This window comes from Phyllostomus hastatus, unplaced genomic scaffold (genome assembly GCF_019186645.2).
Source record: "Phyllostomus hastatus isolate PE091 unplaced genomic scaffold, TTU_PhHast_1.1 phas_contig_40, whole genome shotgun sequence".
Lineage (NCBI taxonomy): Eukaryota > Metazoa > Chordata > Mammalia > Chiroptera > Phyllostomidae > Phyllostomus > Phyllostomus hastatus.
The window spans coordinates 54,568,751-54,593,384 of record NW_025333872.1 but is presented as its reverse complement, the minus strand read 5'-3'; the positions used below and the strand labels follow the sequence as shown (position 1 = coordinate 54,593,384).

The following is a 24,634-nucleotide window of genomic DNA, read 5'->3' as shown; positions in this document are numbered from 1 at the left end:
GGTCACACACAACAGATACTTAGCATTTGGCTTAGAAGAACAATGACATCAATTATTATTTAACATCGACTGTGAGGCTTCAGTTGCAGGGCAGTGATTATGGAAGGATAGAACCTGTCATTTAGAAGATTCTCTTGGACAAAAAGGAAAAGAAACGCTTTTTGTTTAAAAGTGTTTGTAGAGCATCTGGGGGGAGAAATCACAAAGAAATCAAGCACTTCCAGGCACTTTTCCCAGCAGAGGGTGCTCTAGAGTGAAGATTCTGAAAATGTATCAAGTCCCTGTAGAAAAGATTAGGAAGAAGATACCCAGCCTCTTTGTGATTATCTAAGCTGAATCCTATGCCAAGAACCAGTTCTTCAAAGGGGTGGCGGGGGGAGGCTTTTTGTAAAGAAGTAATCCTAGTTCTTAACATTCATTATGTTTCTCCATAAGCCATTTTCATGCGTTCACATGTGACCCTTAGAGTTAACATATACATACTTATGTACACACTTATATATCTGTCTTATACATATATTAACATGTAAAATCATTGCCTGACTCATCATAGGCACTCATGAGTGTTAATTTTCTCCCTGCCCTGCTGAGGTTCATGCCCGCAAAGACCATCTTGGCCTAGAGTGCACCCAGCATTGCCTGCAGAATATACACGGCCAATAAGGTCCAGATGTTCCTCGGGGAACTGGGCCTCCCTGTCACTTACACGTTGGATAGTTTTGAGTTGGAGTGGTAATTGCTCAGCAGCCCTCTTCCTGGTCAGCACGGTTCATGCATGTATTCTCCAAATACCTAGTAAGCCCTGGCTTTGCATCCCCTGCTGTGCTGGTGCCCAGCGATGCTCAACAGCAAAGAGCAAAGCACTGGCCCTTGTGGAAGATGGTTTGGTCTAGTAACCTATTCTATTCCAGTATTTTCATATAATACAAAGAGTCTGGGGGTTCATGACAGAATTTCTCCCATGTTTGGTGTATGTGTCATTTTAAAGACACTGTTGTCCTCTTGACCTTAACTTCAGCAATTGAGCCTGTGGCTGCCAGCAGGTGTTCTTACTGGGGACCCATTGGTTCCTTATGTTGTCCCCGGGAAGTCCTGCACTTTCCAGTGGCTCCTGGAGACTGACTCCCTCTCTCCAGCACAGGAGGGGCTGAGTGGTTGTCTTTAGATTAGCCCCGGGGGTGGACTCCTAACTGGACTGTGTGTGCCCAAGGCTCATTGTCTGTGTCCTTTTTTTCATCAGCACTGCATGAAGTGATAAAATCCATCATGCTGATTAGCACGCAGCAAAATCTCAGCAGCATGCTTGGGAAGGCAGAAAAGTCAGGAAGCCAGACTAAAGACCTGGATGTGAGTAAAGCTAGAAGCCGGTGCTGCTCTCTGTGTGTATATGAAACAGCCCCTGATGGGAGGGTTGGTTGTTGTAACAGTAAGGCAGGATTTGCTGATCGGTCCCTTTCTCGCCTGACCCCTCTATTGCCCAGTAAGGGAGAAAAGAAAACAAACAGCGGATTCCTATATAACAAGCTTATCTGCCAGAAAAGCAACCAGGTAGATTAGAAACAGTAGTGTCTGTGTCAAGTCTAGAACCCCTGCATTATTTATTTCACTTTGAGTGGGTTATCTTTTCTTTTCCTGGAAATTTCTGCTGTATCTGTTTCTGCCATACCAAACAGCAGTTCATACCATGTTTGGATTGATTTCTCTTTTCCTCCATTGCTGTAGTACCATACTGTGTTCGGAAAGCTGGATGTTTGATTTAATGACTGCCTATTAGAAACGTTTATGTTAAGGCACATCACATGTGTTTATGACTACCCTGTACTTCTGTTACTGACATTATCTCTTTTTATTACAATCCCATAATAAGTGCCATAAAAGAAAAGCCATCATTGTGGGTGATTAGTTTGACATTTAGCAGTTTTTCTAAGTTAAGTTTTGCAGATATGCTTATTATTAAAGGGATATAATGATTAACAGCTATTACAAAAGGAATTCAAAAGCATCTCTGAAACAAAATTGATTATCGTGTTCCTCTCAGAGCAGGGAAGGTTAACTCTCAAAGCTATTAAAATCCATTTCCACTCACTCCTTTTCTTCATTTCCTGGACAATTTTAAGTCTCACTGCCTTTTAGTATACTTATTTTACACACACAATTAATTCTTTTATTGTAATATATAAAAGAAATACTTTCTTCAGTTTGAAAAAATGCATATAGATTCAAATTATGAATAAACTTTCTTCACCCTCTTGTTGGATTCTAAGTTTATACACATACACACAAACACACTCTTCATGTCCATGAAGTTTTGGTTATTAACACAAAACCATGTAAATGTGCAGTTCAGTAGCTCTTGCATAAAATACCTTATGGGCTTTCTTTGAGAATGACATGTTTGAGGAAAGTCCACATATTCTGTGTATATATAAATATTGATTATGTGCTCTGTCACTTTGGAAAACAAATAAGTTTGTAGATAGTTAAATGAATGGGAGTTTAAATCATTAATTAAGTGATCTCCTGTTAATTTTCTCTAAAGAAAAGATACACAAAGAAAAGCTAGCTGTGGGGGGGGCTCTGCCCACAATTCCCCTTCTCCCCCCGACCCCCCACCCCCAGCCACCACGGAAGAGAATAAGTCTACCAAGACTTGATCTGCTTGGGGAGAAAGGTGGCCAATCTCTCAAAGGAGAAGGGCCCAGAGCCTTTTCCTCAATGGGCTTTTATTGAGTTTGTTTTGCACAAGAATACAGGTAAAGCTCATTAATCATTATCAGGCAGTAAGGCTCAAACAATACATAACATACAAAGAACTCTGGGGGCCTGTTTTGAGTCAGGGTCTGATAGCTAAAGAGCCATAAAACTTTAAGGAACAAACTCCTTGTTTGGACCCTTATCATTTAATTGAGAGCATTGTAAACAAAGCAGGTTTCACAGGATTTTACATATTCTTTCTTAGGCCTGATTACCCTATGGAACCTGCCCTTTCCAGCACAGGGCTGCACCTACCACCAGCATTGTTTCATGCTTAAGGCATTGTTTCAGGCTTAAGTCAGGCTGGGGAAGTAAGGCATCCAAGAGATTAGGAGACTTCTTTCAGACAGAATGAGGACTCAGGCTATGTCAAAGCCTAGGGGTGAGGGTCCATCACCCCCTTTTGCTATAGCCCCCCAAGTCCTTCCCTGGGGCTTCCATGTGATTGTGCCTGTCTTAGGTCGTTCCCCCTTGGGGAATCTTACCCGTCATTGGCTAATGGATCAAGCATTAGGGGCCAGGCAGGGTCAAGAAAAAGGAGCAGAAGCTGGTGCCCCTGCCAGGGAGATCAGCTTTGTCTCCTTAGTGGCTTATGGTCCTGAAGGTTGCTCACTCAGCTTTAGCCATGGGGGCGGTTCTCAACAGCTAGCTTATTCAGGTCATTTAGGGAGCCTGGCTGCTTTTATTACATAACATTGAGACTGACAATAGCCAAATTCATTGACTTAAAAGTTTTTATAATTCGAATAATAACAATTAATAATCCAGCTTTTTTTATAAAAACAAAGATCCTATTCACTAGAGAAAACTGCAATTATCAACATATTAGTTCCATTTCACACTTATTTCTGTAGGTTCATAGTTTTAAAAGTCTTAAATAAACTGATGGTAGAGCTGATGATGACCCGTTGTGAAAATGAAGCCCCTGGACGCAGACCCTGAGGGTCTGAATGAAGTGCCAGTACACCTACACTAGGCGTTAACTGGACATTTCATAAAAACATATTATTCGGGTCAAGTTTCCCTGAGGTGTGCTCTGGTCGTGCTTATCTCTCTAAACTCTGTGGTTTCATGGCTCCTGGGTTTGTAGGGGTTGTACCCTTGAATATGCTGAGTCACATGGACTGTATGTGTTTGTTGGACCAGCACGTGTGAACCTGACAGAATAAAGTAGAAAATACTAATTGAATGATGTCTGTTCTACCAAGGGTTTCCTTGGTAAGTATTACTATCTTAGCACAACTTAATATCACAATATGCACAACTAAAATTTCTTAGTGAATTAATGTGGCTCCTTTAAACAAAATGCAAAGTCCGATACCCCTATACATTATGCTTTTCCTGTTGATAAATGCAGATGAGTACGGTAGCTGTTGTTATTGGGTGTCCCCTTCAAAAGCAGCATTTCGTGGACTGAAATTGATATTGTTTCATGAGGCCTGATGGGGCCCTTAGCTTTCCTGCCTGTCTCTGTTCCCTTTATCTGGATTTCAGGAAAGTCATCTTCTGTTAATTCCATTCATTCTTAATTCTTTTAATCTTCACTTTTAATTCTCTAATGAGATTCAGGTGTCCTCATCAACACAATTTTTCTCTTCCCCTCCCAAATATTTCCAAAATTCATTGTTTTTAATTGCCTTGAAATATAGTCTAAATGTGAGGCCATGGCTCAGTATGCATTGTTATTGATTAAATTATGCTGGAAGAAGGTGTAATTTCTAATCTCTATATTTGGGGGCAGTAGTGACTTATAAACGGTTCTGAGATCGGAGACCTTGAGCGTTTGAAAATTCAGTTACGCATCCACCTCAGCAAATGCGGTCACTGGCTTCGGGGCATCTCGGGTTATGCCGAGGGGAGTGGGCGTGAGAAAGGCCGACTTCACTGGCATGCCAACACCAATGTGCCTTGTGACTTCCTGCCTTAGATTAAATCTAAGCTGCTATGTAGTACAGACAGAAAAACTTGTTGCATGTGCTTGAAACGGCCATCATCAGCAGTTTGGTGTGGTTTTTGCAGTGACTTTGCTGCCTTATCTTTCTGCTGGATGAATTACTACAACCGATTGAGCATCACTTATGATTGATGTAGCATGACTTTAAACACTTAGCTCTAAAGATTCTGTCTTTATTTAAAGCATAGAGAACAAAAATTTGAAGTATTATTTTGTTTTGTCTTTTATCCTCACCCAAACATGTCCACTGATTTTAGAGAGAAAGGAAGGGAAGGAGAGAGGGGGGGAGAGAAACATCAGTGTGAGAGAGAAGCATTGATTGACTGCCTCTCACATGCACCCAGGCCAGGGACCAAACCCGCAAGCCAGACATGTGCCCTGACTGGGAATGAAACCCACCACCCCTTGGTCCATGGGACAATGCTCCAACCAACTGAGCCACACTGGTCAGGGCAGAATACCAAAAGAAGGAATTAAGATCCCAGAAATCTTCCTTGCATCCCCTTGCGTCTTCATCCGACTATTAAGAGGTGCATGCGTGGGAGGAGACTCCATGGTGCAAGCTAAGAACAACCACCAGGAAGCTGTAAGCCAATGACTGCCAAAGTTTACCAAATCTGGGAAACTGACATTCTGACCAAAGTGGAAAGACCTTTTGAATAGCCAGGGCAATTGGCAGAGAACCCAGAGAGCCGTGCCTCCGCAGCGGGACTATAGGCCTTACCAACAAAGCCTGCAAACAAGGCTTTGGTGGATCAGGCTGATTTAGCAACAAATTATCTGCCTCAGAACTTGTAAAGAAAGAAAAATCCAGACAACATTCAAACTCTTCAGAATCCAATAAAAATATTACTATGTGTAAAATAAGCAGAAAATTGTGGCATAACCAGCAGAAATATTAGTGAATAAAACAGATCCAGAAATGCCAGGTAGTAGAATTAGCAGACCAGGATGTTTTAAAAGCTATTATAAAAATGATTTTAGAAGTGACTAAAGGGATTTTAGAAGTGTTATTATAATGAAGAAAGGAAAAAATATAAAAACCAAATATTATTCTAAAGGTGAAGATTAAACTATCCGAATTGAAAAATTCTCTTCATGGGTTTAACAGCCATTTAGATACTATTAAAGACAATTTCAGGGAATTCGAAGACAAGACAGCTGAAACTAAACCAAGAAGAGGAAAGAATGAACACAGTCTTGTTGACGGTGGAACAAAACGGACCGATCCAGCATTACATGTTTGAAGTCGTAGGAATGAGGGGACACAACAGAATACACAGGTTGAGGAAAAGTAGATTTACTGTTGTTCATATGGAAAATAATGCAATAATTATTAAATAATAATACAAGAATAAACTTTTATGTACTCACAACTGTAAACCTACTTTTGCTCCACCCTGTATATAAGGAAGAAATGGCCACAGATGTTATGAATTTGATAGACATACCCATGGATCCAAGACACTCAGCCTATCTCAAGCAGGCTACTATAGCAAAGCCCATTATAATCAGCCTGCCGAAAACCAAAGATGATCAGGAAATCTTGGAGAAAAAGATAAATGACTTTTTATCTGCAACAGTGTGAGTGAGAAGACAGTGGAAAGACACCTTCCTGATGAGGCCGCACTTGACTGCCACACTGACTACTGTAGACCCTCTCCACACGTTCCGCCTCCCTTACCCAGACCTGTTCGTGTTCTCCACGGCTTTTATCATTTTATGCATATTCCACATAACTCTATATTTATGTGTTCGTCTCCTCCAATAGGCTGTAACTTCTTATTTTCTTGATTTGTTCAGTGATGTATCTTTAACACCTAGAAAATGACTTGAATGTAATAGCTGCTTAGGAAATTTTTATTGAAAGAACGGGTGACAGTTGTTAAGTGTGATAGGGTTCTCCAGAGAAACAGAACCAACAGGATCTGTGTACATGTACAGAGAGAAAGATGTAGTTTTTAGAAGTTGGCTAGTGTGCTTTGGAGGCTCGACAAGTTGCAAACCTGCAGGAAAGCTTGGCAGGCTGGACACCCAGGGAGGGTGTCAGCTGGAGCCCCTCTCCTGGCAGAATTCTGCTAGCTTCTGGGAGTTCGTCTTTTTCTGTGTAGGCCTCTGACTGATTGGGTGAGATTCCCTTACAGTTATGGAGGGTAGTCACTTTTATTCAAAGTCCACCAATGAGAATGTTAATCTCATCCAAAAAAAAATACCTCCACAGAAACATCCAGAATAATGTTTGACCAAATACCTAGGTACTGAGATTTGGCACATGAGAGCCAAGCTGACACATTAAATTAATTATCACAGTAGAATGTGGAAAAATGGGAACTGTTATGCACTGCTGAAATGGAAGAGTGAGTTGGTACAGCACTTAATTTGGCAGTATCTAATAGAGTTGAATTTGTGCATATCCTACGACTGAGCAATTCTACTTTTATATAGAAACAATTATGTAAGGGAAACACATACATAAGGCACAACAAGCATACTCAAGAATTTTTCCAAAGTTTTGCTTGTAATAGGAAGAAAATGGAAATAATCTGAATGTTTATTGCTGGGAAAATAGATCAGTTAATTGTGGTATACTCTTAGAATGGGATACTGTACAGCAGGTAAATGAAATAAATGTGCATATATCAACATGGATTAATTTTTTAAATTATGTTGAATAAAAAATTAGTTTCAAAAGGATACCTATATATGTATAGTTTGATACCATCTATATTTTAACTCAAAACCATAATGTTTGTTGCAGCAGTTTTTTAATCAAGATTGCTTTTGCTAGTTAAGATTCTCCTGTTTGACACTGTACAAGAAATTCACAGAAGGACAGGCCTTTGTTCTCCCACCTCGGTGGAGGTGACTAAAGACACGCACAAAAAGTTTTTCAGTAGAAATTGTTAATGTGACCAGTATGAGCCACAAGTGAATTTCCTTGCATCCATGACCATTTTGCTAATTTTTACTCATTTAAGACAACTTTTAAAATATGTAACCTGTGACAAAACTTTAAAATTAGGCATAGTAATATCCAAAATGACAGATTGTGTGTATTTTCAGTTAAGAAATAGGCCGAGACTCTCTTCTAAGACTGGTTCCTTAGGAATGAAAAAACTCTGCAGGTTTAAAAACTCTTATCCCTAGCGCTAGAACAAAGGACATCGATACAGGACAGAGACCCTGTTCTAAGACAGGTGGTTCCTGCTTTCTAGAAAAGTGCTTAATCATGGTGGCTCGTGAATGCACCTGTGCAGAAGATGCTACCTGACCCCTGCTTCATTATAACAATATTATAATAAATTAGCATTGTGGGGCCCCCCCTGCCCTGGTGGCCAATCAAGGAAAGTCATGGAGACCACATGCGCAGTAGCTTTAAAGTAATATAACTTGTAAATGCACAATAAAACCGCACCAAAACTAGCAAGGAAAGATCCACCCTGTAAGAATAGAATCCCTCTAGCCCCTGAGGTCAGTCTCTGCTCAGAGCTGACCCACTCCCACATTCTGTGGAATGAACTATCACTTAATAAATCTGCTCTCTGTCTTCTGCTATTAAAAAAAAACAGGCTGAATTTAAATAAAACATCACATTGAGTCATTTTTGATATTCAGTTATATCTATTATTTTGTACTTAAATATTTTACTGTTTTGTTAAACTGTGATTATGAGTAAAATAAGTTAAAGTGGATGAATGTTCATCTTTTTTTCTGATAACTTTTGAGTTTAACCTTTATTTTTTACTTAATATTTAACAGCATTCTCACCAAAGATACATTCTAATCAGCCCCCTGCATTGTGTTCATTTCCCTCATAGTTGTCAGATGATGGTCGCTATGTGTTGCTATCGATAAGGGAGGGATGCGATCCCGTAAACCGACTCTGGTATTGTGACCTGCAGCAGGAATCCAATGGCATCACGGGTGAGTTATCTTTCATCCACAAATATTTACTCTAGAAAGCTCCATTAAAAAGCAATAAATATATTTCAGACTGTGACAGAGATTTCTAACTCTACACTTGATTGGGCATTGCTGTAGGGGGGTCTGCCCTCAGGGCCCCCTCCCTCCCCTCTCTCCCCACGAGGGAAGAGAATAAGTCTACCAAGACTTGATCTGCTTGGGGAGGAAAGGTGGCCAATCTCTTAAAAGAGAAGGGCCCAGAGCCTTTTCCTCAATGGGCTTTTATTGGGTTCATTTTGCACAAGAATACAGGTAAAGCTCATTAATCATTATCAGGCAGTAAGGCTCAAACAATACATAACATACAAAGAACTCTGGGGGCCTGTTTTGAGTCAGGGTCTGATAGCTAAAGAGCCATAAAACTTTTAAGGAACAAACTCCTTGTTTGGACCCTTATCATTTAATTGAGAGCATTGTAAACAAAGCAGGTTTCACAGGATTTTACATATTCTTTCTTAGGCCTGATTACCCTATGGAACCTGCCCTTTCCAGCACAGGGCTGCACCTACCACCAGCATTGTTTCATGCTTAAGGCATTGTTTCAGGCTTAAGTCAGGCTGGGGAAGTAAGGCATCCAAGAGATTAGGAGACTTCTTTCAGACAGAATGAGGACTCAAGCTATGTTAAAGCCTAGGGGTGAGGACCCATCACCCCCTTTTGCTATAGCCCCCCAAGTCCTTCCCTGGGGGCCTCCCACGTGATTGTGCCTGTCTTAGGCTGTTTCCCCCTTGGGGAATCTTACCCATCATTGGCTAATGGATCAAGCATTGGGGACCTAATGGAAAAAGGAGCAGAAGCGGAGCTCTTGCCAGGGAGATCAACTTTGTCTCCTTAGTGGCTTCTGGTCTGAAGGTTGCTCACTCAGCCTTAGCCCTGGGGGCGTTACAGCTTCTGAAACCAGGCAAGGCGGTTCCCAACACATTGCATCATTTTTAAACTTCTCTGAGTAAGATTTGCATCCTAACATTCTTAGATATTGCGGAATACCATTCATATATACAGCAGGATGAAGTCAACAACTTTTACTCTAGTGTTAAATATTTAATAAACCTACTTTTTCTTCTGTTTTTTTTTTAAAAGATACATCCATTTTGATCTCAAGAAAATTGGACCAGCCCTGATTGGTGTAGCTCAGTTGGTTGGGCATCCTCCTGTAAAGCAAAGAGTCACTGGTTCAATTCCCAGTCAGGGCCCATGCCTGGGTTGTTGGTTTGGTCCCTGGTCAGGGCAGGTATGGGAGATGACCAGTCGATGTTTCACATACCAAGGTTTCTCTCCCTTTCTTTCTCCCTCCTTTCTTCTCTCTCTAAAAATAAATAAATGAAATCTAAAAAAAGAAAAGTTGGATCAACCACATCAGTGTGCACATTCTCTGACAGCAGCAGACTACCACCCTAGAATTGTTCATTTAAGCTGCAAGTCCAAGTGTACATAGAACTGAGCAAACCTCGGAAGATCAAATCTGAAAGAAACAGGAGCAGCTGCTGCTGTGCTGTTGTCCTGCCCAGTCAGTGTTCCCGTGTGGCTGAGGTGGTGGGAGGGGCTTGGTCTTCCCTTCTAAATGCCAATCACAGTGGTCTTTCTCCAGAGAGTTCTGGTTTCATTTTCTAGTTAGTACTTCAGTTTTATATAGTTAAACTAGTACGTAGGCATATTATTAAACAATATAAGTTAGCAAATTAAAAACCAAATTGCTTAACTTACTCTAAATACAGAGAAGAAAGTGTTATCTACATATTTGTATGCTATTGTTATGTTCTCTCTAATAGTGGACAGTGATACTGTGAATGAAACTTACTGGTGCCAACAGAATTTGAGGAACCCTCTGTGTTTTCCTCCTGACCTCTTGGTTCTTTCTTCTTTCACCTTGTATAATTTGTATCCCCCAGTTTGTTTCATTGCACACGTTAGTGAAGAGTTAGACAAGAGAGTGTGACACCTGCAGATTGGGACTCCTGGAGGAAGACAGTGCAGAGCTGCGCCAGGCCCTCATAAACAAAATTCTAGACAGCACAGCCATAAGCGAACACGCAGAAGGAAAAGGGGACACATTTAAGAAACCCTAAGTGGCTGTGATGCGTTCAGATTGGAAGACCCTAGTCCCTGAATGAGCCGGGTCCTGGCCTGCCTTCCTAACGCACTCTTCCCTCGAGTCACTTGACCAGTGTCTTCTCTGCTTCCTAGGTGGTCTCTGTGGGAACCACACGTTTCTGGTCAAAGTCACTCCTAGGTATTTTGTGTCTGTGAGCTAGTGATGGTTTGTGAAAGTATCTGTCAAGGTTTAAGCAGTGGGAGATAGATACAAAGAGATCTGTTGTAAGGAATCACTTTCATGATTGTGGGCTGGCTAGGTAGCTCTGAAATCTGTATGGCAGGCTGGCGCTCTTGGGTGGAGGCTGAAGCTGCTGTCCATAGTAGAATTTCTTCTCCTTCGGGGAATTCTCTGCTCTGCTGGAAGACTTTTCAACTGATCGGATCAGATGCACTCAGGCTGTATAGAATATTCTCCCTTACTTAGAGTAAATTGATCACGGTCTTTAGTCACAACTACAGATACCTTCACAATAACACCCAGCATAGTGTTTGGTTGACTGACTGGGGACGTTAGCCTAGCCAGGGTGACAGGTCGAACAGACCATCCTAGTGAGCTCAGAGGAAACCACACGGGGAGGGACGGAGCCAACAAGTCTTGAAATACTAACTGATTTTATTTTGCATAAGGTTACTAAGCTGACCAGTGTTTGGAGTTCATTCTCAGTATTTAGAAAGTATGTAATATCTATAGATAAGAAATAAGAATTTGAAGTGGATTTGAAGCTGTTGAGTTACATGCTCATGCATTGGGGTCAGCCTGGAGAGCCCTCTCCAGTTGTAGCCGCCAAATTCTGGGTGTAGCGCTGCACCTGTCATATTTTTTAAATCATCACTCTACTAGCATGAAATCTGTGGATAACATAAACCCCAGCATAGTTAATCCTTTCGAATGGTGGTCCTGGGATTCTGAAAGCTCTTGAGAGTGGCAGTGATTGGCCAGTCCTAAAAAGATGAAATATGTACCAGTCCACCCGTGGGTTCAAAACTCAGTTGTGCAGAACAAGATTTTGGGGGCAGGGGTTGTGTGTGTGTGTGTGTGTGTGTGTGTGTGTGTGTGTGTGTTTCAACTGATTACTGGTCTATTATGATTATGACTGTTTAAAGAAACAAGTACTGTGTGCCAATTTAACTGTTGAAGATATTGACTAAATATATTTAGTTTGTAACAGGAGAGACATAGCAGATTGGGAGAGTGATTGTTAAATTTTTAAAAAATTCCTATTAAATACAGTTGAATATATTGGGACAATAACCATAAGACTTTCAAATCGAATTGGAATTTTAATCTCTGCTCCATCACTAAATAACTTGTGACCCTGGGGATAGGCAAGTTATTTTCTGTCTCTTAATATGTCCATGATTGCAGAAGGGGAAGTAATATCTGCTTCATGAGGAACTGTGTGAAACTACAAAAATGCACAGAAAAGGACTTACCATGGTTCCTGGCATATGGCAGTTTTTCAAGCATTCTTTCTTTTATCCTCACCCCTCACCATTTCTTGACTGAACGGGGAGTATTTGGAATCACCGCCTTTGGTTTTAGGTAGTGTAGTAAAATAGATGGACTGCACCCTGAAGCAAGGGTTATCGTCAGTACCACAGCTGCTTGGAACACAGTTCTTGGTATTGACTTGTGCTCTGCAAAGACAGATTCATAATCAGAAGAGTCCCTTCACTGACGAAACCCTAAATAGGCACGCCTCTAGTGGGAGAATGTAGGGGAATCTGTCCAGTTTTGCAGGTTGACAATTGAAAATCCAGGGGCTTATATATATGCCCAGCTAGTGACTACTGCCCAGTATGTTTTCTTGATATTTTCTTACTGCTCTTCCATTTTTATTTTGCCTTTTAAACTACAGGGAAGATTAACACTTAACTTCAATGCTAAATGTGCTTGTTAACTATTAGATGAGTTAAACCTGAATAGCTGGTAACTGAAAACTAAATCCAATGTTATGAAATCTTTTATTTTATATGACTGAAATTTATACTCCTTTAGATTAACTAAAGACTTTCTGCTATGATTTTAATCTTTTTACCTTAAAAGCAGGAGGAATTATCAGTACTTTTCTATCTTTTCTATCATTTTTTGTCAGAAAACCATTTTTGCCAAGAAAACCTTTTACCTTGTGTATTTTGAAATGGAAAATACCAAAAAAGTGGCTGGCAGCCAGCACTCTGGCCAGCAGTGTCCTCGGCATTGTTGATAAGACAAGAAAAATTCATGTGGACCACCACAGTCCTGCAAAGGAAAAGGGATGTCATGGCCACTCTCCCAAGGGGAGAGCGCCTCACCCTTGCCTTGACAAGCTTTTACTGGCTTTCTAACAGCGTACATCGAAGAAGGTTCTCATTCATTATGCTTAGGTTTGCTTTAGGTGATTACTTTTACAGATAACAAAGAAAAGGATATTACTGATTACCTCCTACAGATTAACAAGGAAAAAATTTTGCAGATGCAAGGGAACAAAAAGAGTGATTGGTCTGGTTACACTCTGTCCTTGGGGGAATTAGCACAGACTCCAGGAAGTTACTTTAAAGATATGCAGTAAGCATTTGCTGCCTCAACTCAGGGTGAGGGAGTTTTAGCAAGAGCAAGTCTCAAAGCAGCTTAGGTATAATGCAGGCCTGGTCTCCCACAGGAGAACTGATCTGTGGGTTTGGCGTCCTGTGTGCCACCACGTACCTACGGGCTTTCCAATGAGGTTGGGCTACATTTGCATTGCCAGGCAGATCAGTCCCCTATAGGTGACTATTGAATGTCCTAGAAAAATACGGCATATAGGGAAAACGAAACTACATAAATATAGGATGGGAAAAAAATCTTAGAAGTTTGAGAGTTAAAAGAGTTCTCTACAAAACCGACACCTTTGTCACTGACATTGACCATGTTTTCCTATTCTCCAACTTGGTGACCATCTTGCTGCTGGCTGTTCCCTGAACAGGACCTCCCTCCAGTCACCCTTTGCCTCTCTTGGGAGATCCTCCTTTCTGCCATTTACAGTTACACGTTTGCTATGTGTTTGAGCATGTTTGTTACAAACTGGAGGCCATAGCCAGCCTTTCCACAGGGGCTGTAGGCCAAGCCGGTGGCTGCTCCTTTTCTTACCTTCCTGACTCACCTCATTTGTCACTGGGATTGTTTGGCATAGTTGTACATATTGCTTATTGAGCTTTATGTGTGCCAGATTCTGAGCTACAAACGTAGATATTTCTTTGTCTTCTCTGCAGCCTCTGAGGGACACATGAGGGACACACCCCTAGGAAACTGAGGTTGGAGAAGCCAGGGAGCTTCCCTGGTGCCCTTGAAGACTCAGACACATGTTGGTTGAACTCCCGAGCCCATTTTCTCAGCATCAGTGTGGGGTGGGGGGCAGGGGGGCGTGGAAGAAAGGTGTCCCATGAGGAGGAACGGCCGCCTCTGGTCCCCTCCATCTCAGAGCAGGACCCCACTTTGCATTTGTTTATCCTCTTTACAGGTCAGGCCGTTAGTGTTTTGTGAAGTATGAAAACACATTTTAGCTCCTCTTATTAGGGAGCCTCCAAAACATTTTCTCTGAAACAGGTAATAGTGTTGGTTTTCAAAAAAGCAGTGAAAGTAACGACTGTGCTCCAGGGAGAGCAGGAGGCGGCTGACTTGGAGCTAACCCTCACTCCGTAAACAGACCCTGCCCCTGCCAAGAAGCAGGTTTATAAAAAGTAATTTTAACCTCAATGTAGAGAAGTTTAGGCATTGAATTCTGTGGGCTTCAGAGTGAAAAACAGCACTTACAGACAAAACTTCAGAAAAGGTGAGCAATCATGAGATGGTTCAGGGGTTTAGCCATGCCTTTTTTTTTTTTTTAAGTAATTCCTCTAGTTCCCATTTAAATCAGTTATGTCCTAACTTATGCGTAGTGAAAGTGAATGAGCCCTATTGTTCATCTGAAGTGCCGTTTCTCTTGAATTAGGTCGGGCCCAAAGCCCCTTGGACTGAGGGCTTCGGAAAGCCGCAGGGTTTTGTGAGCTCCCAGCTTACACATGGGCCAGGCGGGGCCTGCACGCTGGGCTGGTTTTCAGATTTCCAGCTGGATGTGTGTCCGTCCAAACACCTGCCCTAATCTGAATGAATTTACAACTTGTACTGTATACTTATGACTAAGGTTAATGCTTCAGAATTTGGTGGCAGATAAGACTATAGACTTTTTGCTTTTTTTATGTTCGGTAGAACTTGACTATTTAAAATAAGTGTGCCACGTCTTCCTGCTCACTGGATTATACAGAGGTACTGAAGGAAGTTTCTGCTGTGTTTGTTTTGGGCTTTGGGGGACATTTCAGTGACTTTTTTGCAGAGGTGAAAAGGGTCATAGTAAATGCTACTGCAGTGACTGCAAGACCTTTTCAAGCAGAAACCCTAAGGTGGTTTCTTTGAGGAATAAAGGTTTCACATCACAAAGTGTTTTATTGTCAGGGACATTTAAGGGATCTGACATTTCCCTGAACCAAAGTTCTGTCTATAAAAGTCATAGTCCAGAAAATGATGTTTTATCATTCTTGTTATATAATCAAATATATATTTGTGAGTATCTACAGATTATGCATTGCCAGCTAATTTTTTACTTATTCTTATAAGGGGTAGTGTTAGGATTTTTCCCTTTTAAAGCATTGTTTTATGTAAACAAAGATGCAAGTTACCTTTGAGTGGTCACCTGCTTTTCAGGTTAGCAGTTTGTCACTGAAAGTAAAATTGTAACTTGAATACAGAGCTTAATTTTCTTTCAAAACTAATGGTATGAACTTCTCTGTGAGGGAGTTTGTCCAATTGTATATTCTGAATAGCCTCCCAATTGAAACAACTAAAATGTTGTAAAAACTTTATAAGCATCTTCCTAAGTATATTGTTAAGTTGGCACAAAAGAAGAGAAACCTTAGCAACCAAAGACAAAATGAAAACAGGAATCCTGGATTGTCCCTGAAAGCTTGTGCTGGACCCTGGAGGCTGAGCTTCCCTCTCTCGGCCACGTGGGACAGGACGGGTGGCAGATAAAGCCTCTGGTTCTCCATGGCAGAGAGTCTAATGAGAGATACCCTCAGTGTACAGGTGACTGAGAAATAAACCCACAGGAGGTAGAGCTGGGGAGGAAGGGGGAGGAAGCATGTGGGAAGGAAACCTGCCTGTCACTAGTGAAGGAGAGGAGAAGCAGGATGTCAGTTCTCCTAAAATACGAGAAAGACTGACCCTAACGTGGTTCAGGTTGTCTTCATTGTCCGTCTGAGGTCCAGAGATCCCCATACCAGGAATTTAAAGTGCACCCAGTTTCGTTGCCTCCCAAGAGGCAAACACAAATCTCTGGAACAGTGCCACCTCTACTCATGTTTCTAAGAATTCCCACAGATAACATTTCAGATCAGTTCACAGTCAAATATTATGAAGCCAATGAAGAAATTCACCAGCATGAGGAATAGAGCCAGCAGGAATACCAGTATGGAATTATCAGATTCCTAATGTAAAACTAGTGCATTACACATCCATTTTAAAATAAACTACTGTGATATAGCTCTTATTTATATTTATTAAAAAATATAAATAAATAAACGAGAAGCTTGGCAGCAAAACAAGAAACTAGATGCTGTAAAAAATGATCAAGCAGATTTGGAAGAGGACTAAGTATAACTTCGGCAAATAAAGTCATGATTATTAACATTGAAATATTCAGTTATTAGGTTAAAGACTAGATTAAATAGCTGAAGAGGGAACTAATTTAATAAAATACAGATGTAAAGAAATGGCCTAGAATGTAGCCCACCAAGAGGTGGAAAGCATACGGGTAGTTAAGAGACATGGAGAAGAGCAAATCTTTTTAGAAACTTTAAGCCACATTACTGGGACCAACTAATCTATTGGGGACAACTGGCCCCAGTTATTGTCATGAAAATGATGTAGCTGTCTTATTCTCAAAACAGACTTTAAAGTAAAAAAGCGTCATTAGGGATAAAAGTTCATAACCAGAAAAGGCTCACTTCAGTTCTATTTAAATCCAGTACTTCTGTCTTTGTGTGCATCTAACTTTGTGCATGGGTTTGACATACAGAGGGCAAAAACTGATAGAAATCCAAGTAAAAATAGATAAATCCACAATTATAGAGGGACATTTTAACAGATATTTTCTGGAACTGCTAGGGGAAAAATGGCCCCCTAAATCAAATATATAGATTTGAAAAATGTGATTAACAAATTATTTAGTAGCTATATTTCGCATATCACACCAAAAGGCTGCAAAATACACATTCTTTTTAGTTACACACAGAAACATTTTAAAAAAATAGGCCATAAAGCTTTTCTGAGCTAATTTTAAAAGGTTGAAACCATAAAGAGTATGTTGTTTGGGCACAGGGGGAATTAACCAAAAGTAAGTAACAATCACCAGAGGTTGAAAATCTCATAAACATGATATCAAGTGAAAGAAGTCAGATACAAAAGAATACATTGTATGGTCTCATTGTATGTGAAGTTCAAAATAACCGTAAGATTTGACAGTAGTGTCTAAGGATGCATTTTAAGGCCGAAAAAGAACAAAGAACAGCAAGATCACCATAAAATCCAGGGTGGTGATTTCCTCCAGGAGGAGCGGGGGGGCTTCTTCAGAGCATCATAGTGCAAGAAGTTCCTTCTCATTCTGCTGTCAAAAATGGATTGATTATCCTAGGTGCTTGTTCTTTCTCTGTGAACTTTAGAATAATGTTGTCAAATTCCTTAAAAATCTCATTTGGATTTTGACTGCAACTGTGTTAAATTTGTAGATTTCCCCTGGGATTATTTGCATCTTTGAAATATTGAGTCTTGCCATCTAGGGTTATGGTATGTGTTTCTAGTTATTCAGGTTTGGTTTGTTTTGTTGTTGTTTTTTAAGACTCCTTGGAAGATTCTTGTTTTAAATCCTTAGAAGAATCTTAGAGCTTTCTTCATATAGCACCCCCATTTCATGTTGAGTGCATTCCTAAGTATTTAATGAATTTTGCCTCTATTGTAAATGAGCCCTTCCGTTGCCCCATTGTATTTCTAACTGATTATTCCACAATTATAGAGGGACATTTTAACAGATCTCTTCTAACTGATCATTGCTAGCAGGTAAGAAAGCTATAGATTTAAAAAAACTGTTTATCTTATTATTAGCTTTAATTTCTGTTTACTTAAAAATATTTGTTGAGGTTTTGTTGTGGAGTGGGTATTAGTAGTCACTTTACAGTAATTTTTTAATCTGCCAGTTCTAGTTCTAGTTCACAGTTGAGGAAATGGGGCTTCTCCAGGGGCATAGAGATTGCTCAGGTCACGCAACTAAGGAGTGTTGGAGCTGACATTTTAATCCAGTTGGTCTGAGCAAAAAAACTCACTTTTTTTTTACCATGGGATTATATTTTTCTTGATAAATTTAGTTCAACAACCAATTACACAAAAATATTATGCTACAGAGATGAGTGAGATAATGAATATAAAATTGCCTTGAACGATTCAAGGAATATAAATGAACTATCCAAATTAATGTAGCAATTTCACTGTGAAATTGAAGCTAGGAGATTGATTGGAGAATAGCTAGCATCTGGCATTGCCTTTCAATACTTTAGAATCATAGAAGTTTTGTTTATAAAACTTTTGAAATGTAATCTGAGCATCCATGTCTGATACACTGTGAAATGGGTGTCTTTCTGGTGGCTTCTTTTTTAATATTAAAAGTGTCATTTAGCAAGCCATTTAAACAGTGATAGACATTTAACTAAATAGGGAGCCACATTTAATATGTTTTTAGTGATGACCATCTCCAGACTAGATCTCAGCACTAAAGGACTAGAAAGTTGTTCCTTCTTTTATTCAACTCCAATTTTATTTTGCACCTTTGAACTATCTGCTACTGTATGTAGGTGCTGAGTATTAAATAATGAATAGAAAAGACAAATCTTAAACAAGAAATGAATATATATCTTGAGATAAGTGCTATGAAGAAATGGCCTGGGCCTTGGAGAGGGGTCAGGCAGAGGAAGCGCCCTGTCACGAGGTCCTAAAGCACGTTTTAAGGAGCTTAACAAAGGCTAATGGTGCTGGAGGACAGAGGTGCAGTGTAGGTCGGAGCAAGCTGAGGTTGGCTAAGTGGGCAAGACTGTAACGTGCAAGACCAAGGAGACCACAAAAAGGAATTCGGATTTTATTCAAAGAGTAATGGGATGTTTTTAAGAAGGGCACCAACATCAACCAATTCAGGATATTACAGGTTTGCAGTGTCCACTATATTGAAAAGATCCAGAGTGGCTGTGGAAAGACTGGACATGAGGCTGCCGACCAGGGCAGGCTAATCCTTCGTTGCAGGAGCTGTCCTGTGTGCTGAAACACATTTAGCATTCTCTCTGGCCTTCACACTCTGGATTCTAATAGTAGCCTTCCTCTCACCTTCCAAGTTGTGACAACCAAAATGTCTGCAGACATTTCCAAATGTCCCCTAGAGTGATGGGATCATCCCCGGCTACTAACAGAGACCCAGAGGGAGATGATGAACGTTTGGAACGGTGCGACGACAGAAGAGGTAGAGAGAGGTGCTCAGATCTGGGATCACTCTCAGGTAGAGAAGGATTTACCAGATTATGTGGGATGCTGGGCTGAGAGGAGAGGTCCTTCACTCTCCCTCATTGCCAGGTTTTTCAGGAAAAAAATGTTTCTTCACAGTTTTTAGAACCTTAAAATTTACCCACACTTGTCCTCACTCTTTCTAAAACCTTACATCTTCCATATATTGTGTCCACTTTGTGTTTTATAAACGCACAAGACCTGCCCTCCCTTCCCTACACACAAACCATGCTGTTTCACACCCTGGGGAGGTGACAGGGATGCTCGTTCTCTCCCCAGGAATCTTGAAGTGGGTGAAACTGATTGACAACTTTGAAGGGGAATATGACTACGTGACCAACGAGGGGACAGTGTTCACGTTCAAGACAAATCGCCATTCTCCCAACTACCGCGTGATCAACATCGACTTCATGGATCCTGAGGAGTCTAAATGGAAAGTGCTTGTTCCTGAGCACGAGAAAGATGTCTTAGGTAAGACTGCATGCTGCCTGAAAACGGTGCTGTTGTTTTTCATGAGAATGTCGGCAAATTGGTACATCTCTCATTCTCTGGTGACTGATGACAAGGTAAAGAACCTTCGACCTCTTGACTTCAGGGCATGAAGTATCTGAATAATTCAACCTAGTGTGTACTGTATGACATCTTTGCATTTACTGCAATATTATGCAGGATCTTTGTAATAACTGTGAAGGTATGAATCCAGACTTTCAAAGGTGGTGCTTTTAAAAAAAAAAAATCAGTTATCTTCATGTAGTTATTGTTTGATAATAGTCACACATTTAATTTTTTAAATCATTTGAATTTGAAACCCATAGCTTTTAGCTTTTGAATAACCTTTGGCTATTCAAAAGCTAAAAGCCAAATTGGCTGTATTATACCAATTGTAGATTAAAGAGTGGGTTTACAGTCCTTGTACTAGAAAGAGAATAGACTAATGTCGGATTTAGTTGAAATGCATTGCAGTTGCTGCTGTGTGCACTGAGCCCCACTAACTTCTTGAGACTCTCACCTCTGCAGCAGTCATTTCGGGGTGCCTTTAAGTTCCCTTTTATTCATTTTCTCTGATTTTCCAAAAATGGCATGCTGCTTTATAGCCTGGAAGCTGGATTTGATTAAAATAAGACTCACTAATTTCACTACAACAGGAGAATTTTTTTTTACACAAAAGGAGAATCCATTTATCTTCAAGCCAATGAAGGGTTTACTAGTTGGAGGTGAACTTCTGCAAATGGGTTCGACAGGGATAAAAGCTAGGGCCATCCCAAAATGGGAAGGTGTACGGTATATAATCAGGAAAATAAATCCTTTTGAGATCTGCAAAGGGCTCCTGTGTCAGATGAAACAGTCCTTACACGTGTTTGTCATTGAGGTAAGCGCACAGCTGCCAGAGTCCAGCAGACCCACGTTCATGTCCTAGAAAGTAAGGGGCTCTTTCTCCCCTGGCTCAGGGCCGCTGCTCTGGGCCTGGCGGGTGTGTAAAGCTGGCCTCCTGTGGTGGGTAGAGGGAACAGGTGTGCAGATGGTCACGCTGACTGTCTGAGGGAAGGCCGCCCATGGTGTCCCTCTGGGCCCTTCCTTCTGCATGTATCTTGGCCCAGGAGGAAGCACTACTCTGGATCTTTCCTTGAGGTTCTCCCCCACTCCTGGGTATGTGGCTGTGCCCTTCAGCCCTCTTCTGTACTGAGGTCTCCACAGCCATCCGGGCAGTTCTGTTGCACAGAACCAAGATGACCTCATGCTTGCTCTTTCCTGCAAAACCCACATCTGCGCCTCCAGGGCAGCAGCCCATCCGTGCTCTTCCCCTGAAGTATTTAGCACACCCTTCTCCTGCCTTCTACATGTCCTAGCCCCAGTCCCTTCCGCCTCTCAGGTTTGTATTAGGCACCAGTTTTTGGTCTCTCAGGCTGGCTCTCCCCAGCAGGAACGGAGCTTACAGCATGACTGGGCTCTTTCCAAGGAAATCCTTCCCCTTGTCTCTTCAGAATCTTCCATTCACTCTCTGCCCTCATTTATATGTGGATGATGGATCCATGGGTCAGGGATCAGGGTTCTGGCCATTTCCTTTAACATCTTCATGTGAGGAATCAGGTTGGTAGTGAGTTTGGCTTGTGGCCAAATTGAGACAGACAGACTGGCCCCCCTAAGGGTGATAATAGCCGGACATTAGTGAGTGCTTCCTCAGTGCCACATAACTTGACCTCCTGTTGGCAGGTCCAAGTGAGACTTCAGTAGCATAAGTCTTCATGTAGGGTGCCCTGGCTGTTTTTCAAGTGCAAGTCAGGTTGGATCAGTGATTGTTGAATAGGGTGCTATCAGAAATATAACTCTCCCAAGGCATGTGACTTTTCTGCCCTTTAAAGCCACAAAAATGGCTTGACTATGCCTTAAGGTGATATCCTCTTTCACTTGTAGATCTAACGAAATGCAAATCACTGCTTAGAGATTAGGTTCAGTGATGTATTTTTATAACCTTCCTTCTGGAAGATTATAAGTTCTTCAGACTGGAAAGGGGAAACGTTCAATATTTCTTAGAGCTCATCAATTCAAAGAGAAGCCCAGTTGAATTTGCTATATATCATTCGCACAGAATGCCCTATTGAGAATAAAAACTAGAGATGACTCATAAAATACAGCTGTAAAGTCAGAGCTTTTATTAATGACAGTCTACAAATCACCTTGCACTTTTCTCATTCACTCTATTTTATAATTCTGATGTACTTGTAGTTAATACAGATTAATGATTCTTTGACAGAAGTAATTTACTTCTGTTTTTCCCCCCATACTTTCTTTAAAACTTTAAGGCCACATGAAATACATTATTCGATTGAGGAACTTTTTAAAGGAAAATTGTATTGGAAAATGAGCAAATGACTTTCAGCTGTAGAAGTTCGTCTTTATGTCTTCACTGGAGGGAAAGTTTGCTGTGGTAGTCCAAACAACCCAATGAGGTCGAAGCCTCTGGGGATCCTCCCATTTCCCTCTGACTGATGCCTTGCTTGTGATGAAAACTGATAATGTTTTAAACATGAACTACTAGTTCTGTGGGTTTTAAAAAATAAGCAGTGTCCAGGATCCCACAACCACACTTCCCACCATGAAACCCAAGAGCTGCTTCCTGTCCACACGTTCGAGCTGTTAGCTGCAGCCCCATCCCGGCTCCCATTCATGCCAGCATCTCTCCCTTCGGAAGGCCCGGCCCCGACTCAGGCTAATCTTGTCCAGAATGAAGTGGGTTGTGTTCTGTGCCTGCCCCTCTGTTTCCTCCTTCCCCGTCCCCCTGCTCAGCCCCACTCTCCCAGCTCTGCCGGAGAACAGCAACATTACTGACATTGCAGCCCTGGGAGTGGAGGAGGGGTCATCTCTCTACCTTACTTTCCATTTCCCCATTTCACCAAGTCCTGGGCAATCTTCTTGAGAAATGCCTTTCATTTATTTTCTTACATCTCCAGACTTGATCCCCACCTGGTTTGATTTGACTGTCTTGTGTCTTCTGTGGCATGACACTGAGCCCAAAATAGATAGGCGGGGTAATTTATAATACACATATTATCTACATAATCAAAAGCTCCTGGCCCAAGGTGGAGAATATTTTGTTTCCTCTAGACATAACAATGATAACCATTTATTAAAGGAATGTGCTGGAAACGAGACGAATAATTGGAAGCATTTTTAAATCACTTTGCGGCCTCATTGCTGCGGAGCACAGCAGAGATGTCATCAGTGTGCTTTCCGTCCCTTTTCAGAACGACGTTGGCCTTGATCTGTTATTATCTTTTCAGAATGGGTAGCTTGCGTCAGGTCTGACTTTTTGGTGTTGTGCTACCTCCATGATGTGAAGAACATCCTGCAGCTTCACGACCTGGCCACGGGTACTCTCCTGAAGACCTTCCCACTCGAGGTTGGCAGCATTGTGGGGTACAGCGGTCAGAAGAAGGACACTGAAATCTTTTACCAGTTTACTTCCTTCTTATCTCCAGGTGAGAGTCCAGTGTGGTTCAGTTTAAAAATCAGACTAGTCCTGGCCCCGTGGCTCAGTTGGTTTGCGTGTCGTCCCGTGCACTAAGGGGTTGCGGGTTGGATCCCTGATCGGGGCACATACCTAGGGGGCAGGTTTGATCCCTGGTTGAGACACGTGCTGGGGGCAATCAATTGATATTTCTCTCTTTCTCCCCTCTCTTCTCTCTCTCCCTTCCTCTCTCTGTAAAATCAATGAACATATCCTCGGGTGAGGATTAAACAAAGAAAAAGTCAGACTAATGTTTGGGTTTCTTTTGGGAAATGGGAGTATAATGCTGTTATTGAAAATCACATATGCTGTATTATAGCCAAGTCATTTCATGGAAACAAAACAGTAAAACAGATGCTCAGAAAAAAGGGACATGCAGCCGCCTAAAGTGCACTGTCGTTAATCATGTATCCTGAGCCTGTGTTCTGGGGACAGGACCAACTGTTGTTCTCTAGATTGACTTAAAAAACTAACATGAACAAGTACGACCTTAGATTCAGCCTTGGTTTACATGTACCAGGGCACATGTGGTGCAGACAACAAAAGCTTAAAATAAAAATCAATAGTCACATCTGACAGTAGAAGTTGTTTTCTAGGACAAACTGAGAATAAATTCTGCCGTTTTGAGTTGGTCGTGCTCACTTTGCTTTGGTTTTTCACCCTTCTCCACTTGGCTACATTGTTCTGTTACAGCTGAAGCCACGCGCATGCTCTCATCTGTCCTAGGCACCTGTCCAGCTGGTAGTTTGCACTTGCCCGAGTAGACCCTATCCTAAAACCCCTCTGGCTGAAAAAAATTTCTGCACGTTTTCTTGTTTGCTTTTCAAGTTCCTCCATAGCCCTTTTTGTCTTACCCATTTTTGTTGCAATAGTGTGGTCCTTGGCAAATAAAGCAGACCTCGGGGAGAGCTGGGCGGGCTGAAGTAGCTCTGTCTCCTTCCTGGGGTTTGGCCAGAAGACAGTGATGTCTCATCTGCATTCTGTGTGTGTGCCTCAGAGTCACAGGGCAAGCCATTCACAGGAATCCGATCGTCTGACAGGTTGCCATCAGGGATATTGAAACCAGAAGAGCGCTCTCTGAGTCGGTCCGATGGTGCACCTGGGGCACACAGCAGGCTTTTCCTTCCCCGTGCCCTTCAGAGGAGCTGGCAGGCTAGGAAAAGTGCCCACCAGTCGTGGAAACCAGGCTGGGAGCCAGTGACTGACAGGTTAAGAACCCCATGTTGGGAAGTCCTGCGCCTCACCCCTCTCCCACAGGGACTGGGGTGCA

At 41.6% G+C, this 24,634-nt stretch overlaps 1 protein-coding gene across 1 annotated transcript in view; it reads left to right on the top strand.

Moving 5' to 3' along the window:
* The window catches only part of LOC123821769 (prolyl endopeptidase), a 105,369-nt gene that overhangs the window by 34,319 nt on the left and 46,416 nt on the right, over positions 1–24,634 (top strand). The window contains exons 7-9 of the mRNA XM_045843495.1: positions 8,527–8,632; positions 19,638–19,829; positions 23,138–23,335. Coding sequence (XP_045699451.1) covers positions 8,527–8,632; positions 19,638–19,829; positions 23,138–23,335 — 496 coding nt within the window. The remainder of the gene's footprint in view (positions 1–8,526; positions 8,633–19,637; positions 19,830–23,137; positions 23,336–24,634) is intronic.